Consider the following 17,053-nt stretch of genomic DNA (forward strand, 5'->3'; position numbering starts at 1 on the left):
CAGACCATGCCTCTTCAGTATTCAGATCAAGGTAGAAACTCTTCATTACTTCACTTAACTGCTCTGCAGATGGAGTCGAGTGAACCCTTTTACAAGCCACCGTAGTTAGAATGGTGATGCATAAAACAAGGCATTGCATTCTATTTCCCATTCAATCATACATTGTTTGATAATGGGTATACTAAAGTTTTGTTGTCAAAAGTTTCAAAGATCCTCCATGCTTGTTTTATACACCAGAGATTTACCAGAGGTCTGCCCAAACGCTAAGATATTACTGTTTCTGAAAGCAAAAGAAATACGGTTATAAGCAGATACAGCAATAACTTTACCTGCACAAAGCTTTTTAAACTTGTTCTCTCGCTCTTCAAATAACTTATTAAAAAACAAAGCAGCTTCTGCTGGAAGTTGAAGAGAAACATTCCAGCAGTTGGACTGACTAAATGCTACTGATATATCCTGGGAGATTGCGCACACAGCAGATGTTCAGACTGTAGGAACTGCCTTCGGATAATAAGAGTCGAGGTTCTGGGCAAAAATATCAAATCCAAACCCAGGCTTGTGGAAGAGGCTGAAGCCTTCAAGTAAACACGTAAATGAAGTAACGAAAAGACGTAAGACAACTGAACGAGTAATTTTTAATGTTATTGTGAAATATGTATTTTTGTGTTTTTATTTTGTTTAAAACCTTAGTTGGGACATTAGAATTTTCATTTGCTTATATAAAAAAATTCTTAAAAAATAAGAAGCATTATGCGTGTTCTATGTTTAGTTTTAATTTTCTTTTTGTTGGCAGGTTTTCCTCACGATTGCTCATTTTTGTCAATTCTTAGTAGTTTCCTAGCTGCTTTCCTCACTTTTGATTTGTATGATTCCTACCTCTTCAGTTCTAATTTGCTGTTGATTGGCTGAATGCAAAACGATAAAACTAATACGGTGAAAGTGAGATAGCAGAAGTCTCATATTGACAGGAAGTGTGACAAAGATCACGTGTGCTAGATGCAAGACTTTTAATGTATTACTAGTGGATCTTCCACGACATTGCTTACGGTAAGTTTGAGCACACTATCTTTCTCTTACATGTCTGTTGTCTCTGCTTTTCATCTAATTTTTCTTTGACTTTTCTCTGCATTTCTCTTCTGCTCATCTTAGTGTTTCTCTTATTTGGTCCTTATGTCCCTGTGCTGCTCTATTTTTTTCTGCATACTTTTGAGTGGGAGCCAGTGGGTGATGTGGTAGGGGAGTTGCTGAGTACAGATCACATTTTCTAGTAGCGTTTGCAGGAAATATGTATTTGGAGGCCTCCATGGCTTTCTTCGTGTTCTTCCCCATTTGTCTATTGCTCCCTTGCCCTTTCTCATTCCCAGTACAATGCTCCCTTCTGACCACCCCCTCACTGATATTGCATCCGTGGCATCTTGCCCTTTGAACTAACCCCCCCACACCTTTATTGTCCCCTCCCTCTGACTGACCTGTTACTGTTTCCTGTAGCTCTGTTTAACAATCCTTTTCTCACAGCTCACATCCAATTCACATGCCTGTCAAGCTGTATCCCTCCATTGCCCCTATTCCCTGCCCTCCACCCCATCTCGTCCTCAGCAACCCCTCAGCACAATCCTCTCTGACCTTACTTTACCATTCCCTCTCCCAGTTACTCTCAATCATATTCCCACTCCCTAATGCCTTTCCCTGCCGACCCTGCAGTACCCTTCTATTGTCCTACCAGTGCAAACCTACAAGATCCAGGAGTGGTGTCTCAACAGGCTAGGTGGTTTATATTTTAGACTGGGGTTAGAAGCGAGTGGGGCAGAGGTAGGAGGGGGACCTAAATGGCCATTTGAAAATAGGACAAAACTTGGAATAGGCCTAAACAGCCATGGCTTGGGAGATCCGCAAGATTGCCATGTAGTGTTGAGGGGCCTGCAATTATAGGTAAACACTGATGTAGGGTTTTCCCGTTATAAATAAGGACACAAAATTGTGATTCAAAAATTACATTGAAGTACGGGTAATGTGGGCACGACGTGCACATTCTATTGCAGGCAATTGGGACTAGCTTAGTGGTATAAACTGGGCGACATGGACATGTTGGGCCGAAGGGCTTGTTTCCATGTTGTAAACTTCTATGATTCTATATGCAAAAATTTTTATTTATTACTAGTGAATTACTTGTGGTGTTGCCCATGGCCAAATGTTAAGTTATTTTTATGGCTGCATTTAGTGACACCACTCGGTGTAATTAATAAGATTTGTAGTTGCACTGCCAGGAAGTGGGAGGACAATAATTATCACTTCGCCTGGAATATGTAATTTGATGCATTCAGGCTGTAGACTGACAGTACTGCACTGAAGTTCCCTATGCGTCTAAGAACAGAACTCAATCATGTACAGTGCTTCAACATAGCACAACATTAACACGCGGGTCGGGCTTTGAGAGACGTCACGTGCAAGCGTTTCATCAGCCTGACGGTGTCAATGTTCACCCTATTTTTATATAGAAGATGGTGTTCGAGTTGGGAGACTTCAGAAACTTGCTCCACAGAGCCACCTAGTGGCTAGAGCCTACACTTTATCAGACACGGCAAATTACAATGTTTAAATGTTGGTAGAAAACAATGACTTAAAATTGTGACAACAGGAACTAAAGTTTATGGTCATGAAGTGTACATCTTAAGTTAAAATTTTCAATATATAGGTAGAATTCAAGAAGTGATGAAATAAACTGAAGAAATATTTTTTCCTGATATGCAACAGCAAGATGGATGCTGAAAGGAGAAAAAGAGTGAATCTTGAATGAGGCCTCGCATTCAGCATCCAGTGGAAGAGAGAACCTGCTCTATGCAACTCAGTCTTAAAGGGACAGTCACTTGAATCATAACCACTTGAATCTGGAGAGAGGAAGAGGGCCAATTCTTTGTATGTGGAGACCTAACAAATGAATGAATAATGCCAAGTGATCTGATTCTATTGATATACCACTTCAGGAATAAATTCCATCAAGGACAAAGTCCTCCACTCCCAATTAAAATCCAAAAGAAAACAGAAGAAAAAAAGTACTCCCTTCATTGCAGTCTCCAATATATCAAATTACAAAAGGTATAATGCATACAATGTCTGTTAAAGGCAAACAAAGTATCTTGGTTTAACTGGTTTTATTGCAAGGCCACACATGCCCTCTTACCACATACGCAGAAGGTTCTAATCAGGTCTGTGTTAGCAGTGTGTATTTCCTAAAAAAATAGTGGGTTCTTAACAAAAGAAAACAAAAAAAAACTTAAGAAATCTCTACTACATATTTTAAAAACCACATTGTGAAATACAGTATTTACACATTATCCAAGACATGTCCAACATTAGATTTTGTCCATCCAACTTCTTGTACAGCTCAACATAATCAATTCATTTTTATCAGTATCAACACAATAGACTCTATTCAAATCTCATTTGTTCCAGTACTAGGAAAATCCAAAAGGTAGGTTCGGAGCATTTCGAATGCACCAACACCCCCTCAGCTATTTAGAACATTAGGTTAACAAAACCACCGAGACAAAGTCAGTTTATACTACAGTTGAATGATTGCTCTAGCAAACAAAGCCCAAATCTCCTTATTATACAAGCTACATACAAAAAAAGTGTTTATTCACCCTCCCAGGAAGTTATGCTCGGCATCTTCATGCTTAAGGTAGCATGTTCAGAAACTGTACAACAAGTCCAGAAATGATTTCAATGGAAGAATCCAAATCACAAAACCGAGCTCCAAAATCCCCAGTTTCAGCTGAGCTCCCTGCAAATGATCAGACTACGGCAGTCAGCTCTGTGATCGCCATAACTTCTTGGTGGATAGCAGCTAGAAACTGTACATCAGATCCATTATCTGGTGACTTGCCAGATTAAACACACTTCATTTGGTTATTTTAATAACACTCCCTGCATGATCACCACAGATCTCCAAAGCTCAATTTCATTCACATCCATTTCAATTCCACATTTAAACTCCCCATTGGAGAGATCTAACATACTATTTTTGCTTTCTGTAAAGAATCTTCAGAAGCTGGAGAGAAGAAGCAAAAAATGAGTAATTTTGAAGCAGCAGTTCTATCACTCTCTCTCAGAGGAATTGTTGCAATGTTCTCCTGAACCACTGCTTGGACTCTCAGTGCTTGTCTGTTGTGGAGATGAGATCCGTGCTAGTGCTGGCATAGGCTTGTTCATCTCTGGAGAGTGCTCAAACTCGGACTCAGTCAGTGCTGGTGATTCACCCTTCCCAGGTACCCTGATTAAGCCGAGGGGTGCCAGCTTAGGCATCGGTCTCCAAAGCATATCCAATGCACTTGGGACCTCTGTGGTTGACGAAGGAGAGGTTGCTTTCATGTGGACGAGTGGGGGAGGGGAAACATTTACCGAACTGTCTGTGCCACTAGTAGGGTTGCCCTCAAAGTCCAGTGTACCATCGTCCAACTCGCTATGACAATCCACAGGCATCCCGCCGCTAAGCAGCTGCTCGACGTTCAAGTCCTCCCCTTCCAGCTGCAATACAAGGGGGCTAGCGGAGCCGCCACTCTCCCTCTCCGACACTTGCTTCAGATCAGTGGCTCCGTCAGCATTGTCGATGTCCACCAGTCTTATTGGCCCATGGATCAATGACAATTCATCCATGCCGTCCTCTTGGTTTCCGCTGTCAATAAAGCCCAGCGCCCGATGGTCCGACATTGAAGATGCATTTGGATTTTCTTCGTCATCAGAGAACTGCTGATTGAAAAACGCGAGCTCGTTTAAAAGCGAAGCGAACGGCTCATATCCGTCAGTGTCCACCATCTCACCAGCTGCAGTGCCATTTGCTTTCAACAGCGGTTCGAGTAACTGGGATGACGACAGTATGGCATCTCCGTCACTTCGCCCAATAGTTTTACCTGTGCTGCATGTCTGCATTGGACTGCTCATGACCTGAAGTTCCAATTTATCTCCGAGTATTACTTCAGTTATCGACGCTGGCCCAGCCGAGCCCACCTCTTGAGTCCAGGCCTGCCCTGTGCAAGACACTGCAGCTCCGTCTGGCAAACCAGAGAGATTCAATGCCTTTGGCAACCCATTGCTCTCGTCAGCACCCGTTACGCGGGAAGTTACAACCTGCTGTGTTTGTTGCCGGGCATGTTCGGACTCTGAAACCTCTGGTGACACAATAAGAATAGGCACGGCCTCGCTTTCACCAGGTACAGTAAACTCCTCAGTTATCTGTGAGCTGTTCTTTAGGTCAGATGAGCTTATTCTCTCACTGTCTGTAGGACTTTGCTGTCCTTGCGATGTACGCTGTTTCCTCCCTTTCATGCTGAAGTCAAGAGGTTGAAGATCCACTTCTGCAAAGGAATCGCTCTCCCCTTCTACATTCAGCGAAGGGGCTTCCCCAGTAGCCAGCGAGGTCACATTCACTATTCTTGGCATCAGGAAGGAAGAAGCTTCACTATCTGAAGTGAAATAGAAAACAATTAAAACATGTCGTTGTAAGGTTACTGATGCATTGCAGGTTCTTTTTTTGTGTGTACTTTAGTTGCACTGCAGCTTACAAGTGAGATATTTTCCCCCATTCTTATCTTCCTTGTCTCCAGTCAGAGGGTGTGCAAGCAACATATTCCATTATCTACTATTGTTCCTTAAGTAGTCACTGTGAAGTGTGCATCAGCTTGGATAAGTCACTTTCCGATCTGCATTCCAGTGAAGTGTTTGGCCTCATGTTGCTTTTCCCATTGTTGTTCGGTACCTCACTGAACAACAATGGGAAAAGCAACATGTGAGGAACTGCAAGAACCATCACATATCATCACTTTGTTGCGATCAAACCCTGGAAATTTGAAATCCTTGTAACAGTAACCATTCTGTCTCAAATGACATCAATTAATCTTATGTCATATACCCATGTATTCCCTATCATGTTGCCATAGAACTATCAGCCAAACTTTTAACTTCTAAATATTAGGATGCATGTTTATAAAACGTAACTCAGATCACTCTCCACCACCCAACAAAGCACCAAGTCAAACTCCATACTGACTCAACATAGTCAAGGAAGTTGAGTTAGGACCCATTGTGGCTCACACCACTCTCGCTCTCTCAGATGTCTTTGATGTTGGCCAACAGGTACCTCCTGCATGTTGTCGCACAGCAAAGACTGGGTGGGAGGGAATGCTTTGCTGGTTAGCCAGGCATTTGTATCTAGCAAGTCCTCCATAAAAGGCTCTTTGACTGCTTTTTATCCACAGAGATATTGGCTGACACACTCCCTGACGCACTTTGGTCTGGACCCACCTGGTATCTTCATCAGGTCACATTTCTCTCCTCCATTCATGGGACCGGCACACACTGTATGCAATGCACCAACTACTCCGGATAGGACAGCGGGAACTGAAATGCAATCCCGCAGAAAATGCAGGACTACTCATTCGTTGGTATTCCAAAATGTACTGCAGAAGTCAGAGAGGGAAGTACAGGTGTACTATTTCTTACCAACTGAACTTGCTGCCACTTTCGATCTGGCTTCCTTCCCTTGCGCTGAATCAGCTGAACCTGAGCCTACCGCCTCTGTCCCAGGAGGTCTGGTGCTCGACTGCGCAGATGACATCCCAGTAGAACTGAGTGATCCCGCAATGGTAAAGTTGTTTACCTGAAGTGGAACTGGCAACCCCTGCAGTTGGATAGTAACTGAAGCAATGCCTGCAGAGAGAGATGGAGAGAACTTTAATCATATTTTAAGTAACAATGGCAAAGATGGTGGGAGTTCATGTTTTGAAGTCAAAATTAGGACAAGACGAACTGGGACAAATGGTTCATTACAGCACCTTCAACATAAAAACTGTTTGGGCCACTGATGCACCAATAAGTTGTATCGTGGAACTGTAAGATGAAGTTACTCTGTGGGAGGCACTGTTCTCAGCGTAGGAATATGCATACATTCGCCCACTGATTCGGTACAGATGTGGAGAGGCAGGTTGAACAGGTTGACCAAGTTGGAAGCAAAGGGTCTTCCCCCCTCTACTCCACCCCCAAGTACTTCAGAGGCTTCGGTTTGAGGTTTATTGCCGAAGAGCAATGCAAGTGGAGTTCCTTTTCTCAGCAGATACACATGAACATATAAACAGAGCTTTCAGAGATATTTGTATAAGGGAAAGGCCAACCCAGTCTCCTGTCATTCACATCCACGCAATCACTTTAAGAGCTGGACTGAGATACCCAAAGGTAGTACAGCATGCCTGACCCTCGTGGGGGAATGGTACATGGGGACCAAAGAAGAGGGAAAAAGCAGAAAACAAAACAAAAAGATTTTGAAAAAGCTGGTTACTTGTTTGGCAACATGTGTGTTCAATATTGTGTTCAATTCCGGGCACCACACTTTAGGCAGGATGTCAAGGCCTTAGAGAGGGTGCAGAAGAGATTTACTAGAATGGTACCAGGGATGAAAGACTTCATTGGAGAGACTGGAGAAGTTCCTTAGAACAGAGGGAAGATTTGTTAAGAGTTGAACGGTTTTGAGAGTAAAGAAGGAGAAATTGTTTCCAGCGGCAGGAGGGTCAGAAACCAGAGGACACAGATTTAAGGTGATCGACAGAAGAGCCAGAGGCGACATGAGGAAATGTTTTTTTTTTTAAAACACAGCGAGTTGTGATGATCTGGAATGCACTGCCTGAATGGGTGGTGGAAGCAGATTCAATAATAACTTTCAAAAGGGAATTGGATAAATACTTGTAAAGGAAAACATTTACAGGGCGATGGGGAAAGAGCAGGGGAATGGGACTAATTGGATAGCTGTGTCAAAGAGCTGGCAGGGGCATGATGGGCCAAATGGCCTCCTCCTGTGCTGTACCTGCTATGATACTCTGATTTATTTTACTTCAATTAAAACCACTGGTACGTTAATTGACCTGGGGAGTGCAGCATTCCCGTATACTCAGATTTCCAGCATTCAAAGCTTTTCTTGTTATTTTACATCACTGCACTTTGTACTCAAATTGCATAAAAGGAAGCCTGAAAAATGGTGCTTTACCTGCATTAGCCTGACTGCTGTTAGCCCTTGGCTCACGTTCACTACTAACCAGTATTTAGCCAAGTTAAATTAGGAGGAGAATAAAATTGTATAATAGTCATCCCCAAACTTAATTTTCTTAAGGGATGAAAATATTTCCAAAACTAATACTCAAATATCATTAAAGTTTGTGAACAGAAGACACCAAAATTAGGTCTAAATTTCTCCTGAAGAGCACAATTAAAATAAAAGTAAAATTAATTCTAGGATTTCTTCACTTTCATGTTGATACAAAGCGATATTAGGTGGGCATCAATGTAAAAGTGACAGCATAACTCAAGAGTACAGAGCACATTAAATCCCCGAGATGAGAACCCCGCCACACACACGAAGCTGTTATAAAATGCTCAATATAAATCCAGCCTAACCACAACTTGTATAGCGCCTTTAACGTAGTAAAACATCCCATTGAGCATTATCGGACAGAATTTGACACCGAGCCACATAAGGAGACATTAGAACAGGTGACCAAATGCTTGGTCAAAGAGGCAGGTTTTAAAGAGCTTTTTAAAAGGAGGAGAAAAAAGTAGAGAGGCACAGAGGATTAGGGAGGGAATTCCAGAGCTTAGAGCCTAGGCAGCTAAGGGCATGGTCGCCAATGGTGGAGCGAAGGAAATCGGGAATGTGCTGCATTAGGGTTAGGAGAATTGGAGGAGCACGGAGATCTGAGTTGTAGGGCTGGAGGAGGTTACAGGGATAGGGAGGGGCGAGGCCATGGAGGGATTTGAAAACAAAGGTGAGAATTTTAAATTTGAGGTGTTGATGAACCGGAAGCCAATGTAGGTTAGCGAGCACAGGGGTGATAAGACAAACAAACATATTGCAAATGGATGTATGAGGACCCATATTCATTTCTCACAGAAATCCTTAACCTTGTTAAAGGACAGATTTTTATCCCCCAATATAACTTGTTTGCTTTTGTACTCTATGCCTCTATTTATAAAGTTTCTGGATTTTTTTTCAACTCCTGCATTAATTGAGGGATGTCAGTGCTAGAATGGAACACTTTTGCGTTTGCCAGGTTGTAAGTTCTTCCTACTGTGCTTCAACAACCTACTGTATCGGTGTGACAATTTCATTTCCCACACAAGTTATCCCTATGACTGAAGTGACAATTCAGCACCAATGTGTGCCAAATTCTGATCAGTTTTTGCACTAGTTAATCTGTGTGAGAGAAGGAGAAATGTTTCATCCCAACACTATGGCTGGATTGAAACCCAGATCCCAGAGATGAAAGCACAGTATCCCAAGCCACTGTGCTGTCCAGACCTGTCAAGCCTTTTCTTAATTGCTGCAACACACAGTAACATACATAAGATCCAGTCAAAACTCATTAGTATTACCTGCAATACTTGCCCCAGGAATGCCATCTCCCTTGGGCGCCACCTGATTTCCGTGTAGGAGTCCCTCGGTGGTGAAGATTGGGGTTTGGCCAGGAACAAGAGGGCCCTTTAAAGCCAGAACCTGACCCTGTGGTGTCATCAGAAAACTCCCAGCAGTCAGAGGGATAGAAGAGACTGTAGAATCTGTCAAAAAAAAACAGCCCTATAACAAATGTTGAATTGCTAACACTGAATTTAACGGTTTCAACTCCTCTTGCAATCTTGGACAAGATACAAGCAACCCTGCCTTCATCTCTAATCTCCAAATCCATTTGGTATTTCTTGTCTTTTTTCTCTCTTCCTCTCCTGATGGCATTTATTCCTTGCTGACATGCAGACCTGTGTGTCCCCACACAACCGTACCTTAGCAATGAGTGTCAGCAGGCTATTCAGTCACAGGATGGGGGGGGGGGGGGGGAAGGAAAAAGAGGAGCATCACAGCGGAGCCTCACATGACATACACAAATAGCAATCTAGTGGCCAACTGTCCTTTCCTTAACTCAGGGACGCTTGTGGCAATTTTAATGTCCCCACTACCACAGTGGCTGAAATCAATTCCCTCAGAGCAGAGATGGAATCCAGGAATGGTCATTCTCTCTACTTTAATCAGTAATACCACTGTCACTGTGGCTCTGAATTGTCCTTAGTTTCTTCCTAAGCTGCAAATACATAGTCTGTGTTGAAATGCCAAGACTCAAATTTGTATTCTTGTTTATTTTTTAGTCTCATTAATCTTGGTCATGTCCTGATCTATGGGCCTGCCCTTCATCTAAGTTTCCTCAACAAAATAAATTATCGATTTTAAACATAGCAACCTTCAGATAGAAGGTACCCTCCAAAATGAAGCCAAAACGTAATTTTCCTCAGCCATTGCCAAAATAATTTATTGCACATCTGTAAAACTGAACATACAATATTCTGTAGTTAGCACATTGTGCAGATGGGAAGCTTGTATGCAAGTACTAGACCCACTGATCCTCAGTGCAACCTCGGAGCTGAAGAACACTTCTCCCAGTTATGTAGAATTCTACGTGTTACTCTGTTGGAGAGAACAGACTTAGAAGACTGTAGATAAAAAGAAAAAAGGAGCCACAAAGGATTCATTCTACCAGTGTGTGTTTAGGAAGGGCACAGCATGTCCCACCGAAGTGTTCCAGATAAGGCCAGTGCCTTCAATCAGCTTTGTATTACATCACAGGTGTGGAGACAACAGCGTTGCACTGTTTTGCCGATGGGAACCCACCATGTACAGTACTGTAATAATGTCATGCTGTTGTGTAGAAGACAAAAGTTACGTACGGGGAGTGGTTGACGATCGTTTCCTGGTCAGAATAAGGGGTTTGCCCGTGCTGGCCTCGGGCACCAAGTCCTGTCCACTTGTTAGCATAGTGACATTGGGAGGTTTCTGGTTCTGCAAATTCATCGCCACCTTCTGGAGAGAATCCATAGGTTCAGATGATTTAAGCCCTGCTTTCCAGCTGCTGCAGTGCTGCTTTCCTGTGCCATCTCCCTGTTGCAGAAGCTTGTTTTTCTTCTGAACATCCAGTGCTCTCTGTTTGGCGCAGATATATTCCAATTTCTTCAAAATAACCTCCTCAGTCTTCCCTAAAAATAGGAAATATAATGACTAAAATTAATAAAGTAATAATCACTTCTTAGTTGAGCTGACATGTTCCCTTCCTCAACATCTTGGGCATTCTCTCCCCTCTCCTGCATCTCATTCCATCAAATATCTTATTTGTGTCCTGTTTTAATTGTCAACCTAAATGCTGTTACACCCAAAATGTTTGAGTTTCAGGCCTTGTCTTGAAAGACGTTGTCTTGAAATTCTGCCAAGTGCTAGTATAGTGGATGTGCAATATTCCACATCATTGACAAAAGACATGAAATTCCTCTGCCTGTATTTTGAGGGAGGCGTTAACCTGGGGATAGTGCTTCTGTTAAAACAGCAAAGTAATTTGAGCTGAATGCATTAAGCCTTCATACATGAATATCAGTGTAATTTCTAGATTATACAGTATAAAAGAGAGGAACCAGGAGATTATAGACCTGTTAGTCTAACATCTGTTTTGGGGAAGTTATTGGAATCCATAATGAAGGACAAAGTGACTGAGCACTTAGAGAAATTTGAACTGATTAGAGAGAGCCAACATGGGTTTGTAAAGGGTAGGCCATGTCTAACAAACGTAATTGAATTTTTTGAGGAAGTAACTAAAGTAGTAGGCAGGGGAATGTCTATGGATGTAGATTATATGGACTTTCAGAAGACACTCGATAAAGGTTCCACATAAGAGACAGTTAGCTAAAATTAAAGCTCATGGAATTGAAGGCAAATTACTGACCTGGTTAGGAGAGTGGTTAGGTGGTAGAAGACAGAGAATAGGGATAATGGGTATACTCGAATTGGAAGGAAGTGGCTAGTGGTGTCCCATAAGGATCTGTGCTGGGGCCTCAGTTGTTCATTACATTTATTAATGACTTGGATGACACAACAGAGAGCCCTATCTCCAAGTTTGCCGACGACACAAAGATAGGTGGCAAAGTAAGTAGTGTAGATGGGAGCATAAAATTATAGAGACATTGATAGATTAAGTGAGTTGGGGAATCAAAAAAAAACCCGAGAATTTTTTTTTAAATGGTGAAAAGCTAGGAACAGTGGAAGTCCAAAGAGATTATGGGGTCCATGTACACAGGTCACTAAAATGTAGTAGTCAGGTTAAAAAAAAAATCAAAAAAGCTAATAGAATGTTAGCCTGTATAACTAGAGGGCTTGAATATAAAGGTGAAGTAGTTTTCTACAGCTATACAAAGCTCTAGTTAGACCACATCTGGAATACTGTGTACAGTTCTGGGCACTGCACCTTAGAAAGAATATATTGGCCTTGGAAGGAGTGCAGCGCAGATTCACCAGAATGTTATCAGGGTTCGATTATAAAGAGAGATTATGTAAACTAGGATTGCGTGCCCTGAAATATAGAAGGTTTAGGATTGAGGTTTTTAGGATTTTGAAAGAAATTGATAGGATAGAAACTTTTTCCGGTGGTGGGGGAGTTTGGGACAAGGGGACATAACCTTATAATCAGAGCCAGGCCATTCAGGAGAGAAGTTAGGAAACACTTCTTCACATAAAGGATGGTAGAAGTGTGGAACTTTCTCCCACAAAAGCAGTAGATGCTACCTCAATTAATAACTTTAAATCTGAGATCAATAGATTTTAGCTAGCCAAGGGTATTACAGGATATGGAGCCAAGGCAGGTGAATGAAGGATACAGATCAGCCATGATCTCTCTGAATGGCGGAGTAGGCTCGAGGGGCTGAATGGCCTACTGCTGTTCCTAAGTTTCTAAACCTGGAGATGGGGAGCGGGTTTTGGTATCTCTACACAAGGTCCCCAGCAAATGTTCAAGTACTGGGATATATAATTATATAAGACTATAATTATGAGATCAACAAAATAAAGATTTTAAAGAAATTAAACAGGTTACCTTTCATAAAGAGCATTTTAGCACAACATCAATTTGCTCAAAATATCCAGCCACCACAAAACAGTCATACCTTGTTCTTTATTAATTAATGATCTGAAACTTACTGCTTTGCCCAATAAAGGCCTTACGCTTCCTAACTCATAGCAGCAGGGCAGGTGCCTCTGTTGCGCCTACACATGCACAGACCACCTGCCAGAGCTATGCAAATAACCCCAATCCTGCGATTTGGGTTGGAGTCACAACCCAGTCAAAGCAGCGGGTGGAAGTCCCACCCTTTTCTGGCATAACAGAGAGCTGCAGCAAGTCCTTACCGGTCAAGAGGGAGACCTTTCGAATGAGTAAATCCCTTTTGCGAGATTGTATACTTCTCTCGGCTGATAGACGATCAGAGTGATCCTGCAGGCTCTGGATTTCGCCAAATGCCTAAAACAGTACAGAAACTAATGATCACAAAATATTCTAATATATTGGAAGCAGTCACCACACAGCTATTCTAGCACTATTCAGATAAAATGAATTAATTCAGAACCAAGCACTACTCTCTTAAGGGCCTTGTCCCATGTTAGCAAGTGTCACGTAGAACTTTATCCCCATGTGCATTGCACAGAATAAACAAAAGGAGTCAGTACTTGAGTTCAGTCTGAAGCAAGAAATTAAAATATAATAATAATTGAAGCAGGCAGGTCAACACCTCTGTTAAAACAGCAGAGAGAGGAATTTGCTACGAGTGTATTAAGTGTTCGTAGGATACAAAGCCCAGCAGTAACTTCAACCCTTAAAATGTTATATGCATCCCTGATATCAAATAATTTTACAAACCTGTTTCAGAATATAGTACTTTGAGGCCTTTTGCTCCCTGCGGAGCCCCAGAGTTCTCTTCAGTCTTTCGAAGAGGTCTCGCATCTCAGAGCGCCTCCGACGCTCATTTACAGTGTGCGCGGTCCGATACACTACCAGAGCATCCAGCTGCGCCTTTGCTTCCTTACTGAGATGAGCACTGGGTTTCTAAAGGAAAAAGAAATACGGTAGCAAACATTTTAATCTGGAATCACTCGATATTCAATGAGAACAGAACGAAAGAAGAAATGTTTCCTGCAAAACTGAGCATTTACTTCAACAAAACCCTCAGACTTTTAAAGCAGGAGTTAACTTTTACAGCTGGAGACTTTCCAATGAATACTTCCAGCAGTCCAGCTGATGGGAAGAAAACCCAATCTGCCAAAAAAGCACAAATTCTCTCTGGGTCCAGTACCCCTTCCCCCACTGATGCTTTCCACGTTCAGACACTGCCTCCCTCACAATCCAATCAATGCTCTTTAAGTTCAGAACCGTCCTCCACACTAATTCTCCCCACAATGCTGCTTACCTGCTTGAGTTTGGGCTCCTCTTCCTGGGATTTGTTTGCAAGGTATGGATTGTGGAAGTGGCATCTGGAAACAAAGGAAAGTGAGATGATTATATATCCCTCAGCAGGGGAAGTAGGAAAATAAATGCGGGGGGGGGGGGGGGCGGAAATCCGACCTGATATTTTAACACTCTCCAGTCACAGACAACCCCTGGAGATTTCTCAATAACAAATTTTTGGAATGACAAGGCTGACCTGTTTTACAACAATGGGAGGACCAGGCTAAATACTGGGCAACCTTCCCTCAACTTTTTTAACCCTCTACACAAGAGGTTTGTTTTTCTATATACTGTGGTGCCTTGGGGGCCACATATAAAGTTTAAATCCACATTCCCATTAATTTTCAAATACCTCAAGCTGTTAGTAGTAATTAATCTTGCTGTTATGATTTAGGATTTATCCACCAATGAGGCAAAGCACAGAAATAGGCCTTTCCAAACTTCCAGGCCCACAAAATTTGAACAGAACCAAACGAGTAAGAAATATAAGCATGAATAAGGCCAAGTTGCCTGGACTTCGAGAGCTTGATCACAAAGGCTTAAGGGCCACTGGCCACAGTTCCGACACACGTGCCCTACCCTGTACTTTGCCCGAGGAGGCAGGTTGGAAATTCAGTCCAAAGCCTCTGCACCTGCCTCTATGGTCTACAAAAACAATCTGTAGCAAAGACACATATTAGAAATCTTAAGCTCAAAAAGAAAGGAAAAATAAAGCTTAACACACCTTTAAATGGTAGTTCAATTAAGGTGAAACTGATCTGCAATACCATGCAACACTCCAATAAGCCACTTGAGGGAGACGCAGAACCCTCAAAATAAAACACTTCAGCTATCTGCAGATCCAGTCCAGTCTATTTGAAGCAATTCATACATACCAAGTCCTCAACTCACCTCGCCCGAGTTCTGCTCCAAACCCCAGAATAGCAAGTCACCCCAGCTCCTCCAGACAAGTTAGCACGGTGCGCAAGGCAGCATAGCCCCCGCACTTTTTTTCAGCGAGCGAATCCCCCTCCCCATGCTGATGCTGAAGCTTGTAACACCATTATACCAATATACATTTGTGTTGACACAATATTTTGAACATTAAAAGAACAATCCCGTACTTTGTCTTGTTGGTATGATGGCGGGAAGCAGAAGCAATAAGACGAGCGATGTTGATTTTCTCAGAGAGTTCCTCCACAGTCTCGATATCCACCGCCTCTTCGCTGGAGGTCGAGTCAAACTGCAACATTTAAAAAAAGTCAGCAAAGACCCCAAACCGAAGCAACATTTCTAACCCTTCCTTCACTCCTGTGCAAGTCAATACATTCGTGGACATACCACACATTACTGCATGGCGGTCCTCAGGCCTGCACTCTTTGTACAGCAATTAAAGATAAATCTGAAATCCATGACACTTATCATCTTGTATTAGTCATTGAAATAGACATTTCTTCCCAAGTACAAGTATCAGCCAGTTCTTCAAGGGAACGGTAACTCAAGGTATGAGCACCACAAAGTCTGTATATAAAAATCCAGGCTGTGATATAGAATTTCATTTCAAATATTAAGAATCCAAATTTAAGAGCTCCATTTGTTCCTCAGCATTATCACTGAAGGACTGACTATATGATTTACATTTCATAGCTACGTCATCTATATGTCAAAGAGCTTCACCCAATGAATTATATTAGAAGTGTAGTGACTGTTAAGTAGGTGGGGCCAGTGTACCGGGAAATGGAAAAACTTGGGCTGGGAAAACTTGGGGGGAGTAATTTTATATAGAGGTTGTCTTGCAACTTTCTGTATGCTCTCCCTCATTTTTAAAGCGAAAGTATCTGGAACGTATAGGTGTATGGACTCATTCAAACAGAAGAAATCAGAGAACATTGTCTGCCTAATATTGCCATCAACCCATAGGATCCCTCCACCCTACCCCCCCCCCCCCCACAAAACTCCATTGCTCATAAGGTCTTGCTCTTGATTTCACTTCATATCTTTCAGAGATAGATAAGAAACAAGTTGCTATGAAACAAATACACTGGGTAAAAAAGGATGCGGTCCAAGTCGAAGAAAGAGTAGGGGGGGGGGGGGGGGGGGGGAAAGAGAGGGGGACAAATTGAGATGGAATAAGAAAAGGTGAATCTACAAAGAATGGGAAGAATCATGCTCAAGGTAGGCATTCTAACATTCTTCCTAATCCATTCATGCTACACCATGAATACCAAATCTGTACAAACAAATTTAGGTGGGCAACTTTTAAGGACAGCTTGGAGCATGGAAGCTCTCTGAGCAGTGTGGTTGGCTGTGATCTTCAAAGATTCATTCCTTGAAGATCAGGGTCAACCACACAGGAACAGGAAGTAGGCCATTCAGCCCCTTGAGCCTGTTCCTCCATTCAATGAGATCATGGCTGATCTGTACCCCAACTCCATCTACCCGCCTTGGCTCCATATCCCTTAACACCCTTGGCTAGCAAAAATCTATCGATCTCAGATTTAAAATTATTAACTGAGCTAGCATCTACCGCTTTTTGTGGGAGTGTGTTTGTTCCACACTTCTACCACTCTTTGCGTGAAGAAGTGTTTCCTAACTTCTCTCCTGAATGGCCTGGCTCTGATTTTAAGGTTATGTCCCCTTATCCTGGATTCCCCCACCAGCAGAAAAAGTTTCTCTCTATCTAACCTACCAATTCCTTTCGAAATCCTAAAAACTTCAATCAACTACCCCTAAAA

The 17,053-nt window shown here is 42.4% G+C and overlaps 1 protein-coding gene across 4 annotated transcripts in view; it reads right to left on the reverse strand.

The window, feature by feature from the left end:
- Nucleotides 1–3,134: 3,134 nt before the first annotated feature.
- The window catches only part of mgaa (MAX dimerization protein MGA a), an 83,474-nt gene continuing 69,555 nt past the window's right edge, over nt 3,135–17,053 (reverse strand). For all 4 annotated transcript variants that reach the window (XM_067991224.1, XM_067991223.1, XM_067991221.1 and 1 more), the window contains exons 18-25: nt 15,443–15,561; nt 14,302–14,365; nt 13,755–13,940; nt 13,247–13,358; nt 10,750–11,055; nt 9,412–9,594; nt 6,496–6,702; nt 3,135–5,459 (exon numbers count right to left, since the gene is read on the reverse strand). In XM_067991224.1, coding sequence (XP_067847325.1) covers nt 4,096–5,459; nt 6,496–6,702; nt 9,412–9,594; nt 10,750–11,055; nt 13,247–13,358; nt 13,755–13,940; nt 14,302–14,365; nt 15,443–15,561 — 2,541 coding nt within the window. In that variant the 3' untranslated portion in view covers nt 3,135–4,095. The remainder of the gene's footprint in view (nt 5,460–6,495; nt 6,703–9,411; nt 9,595–10,749; nt 11,056–13,246; nt 13,359–13,754; nt 13,941–14,301; nt 14,366–15,442; nt 15,562–17,053) is intronic.

This window comes from Heptranchias perlo, chromosome 10, assembly GCF_035084215.1.
Source record: "Heptranchias perlo isolate sHepPer1 chromosome 10, sHepPer1.hap1, whole genome shotgun sequence".
NCBI classification, from domain to species: Eukaryota; Metazoa; Chordata; class Chondrichthyes; order Hexanchiformes; family Hexanchidae; genus Heptranchias; species Heptranchias perlo.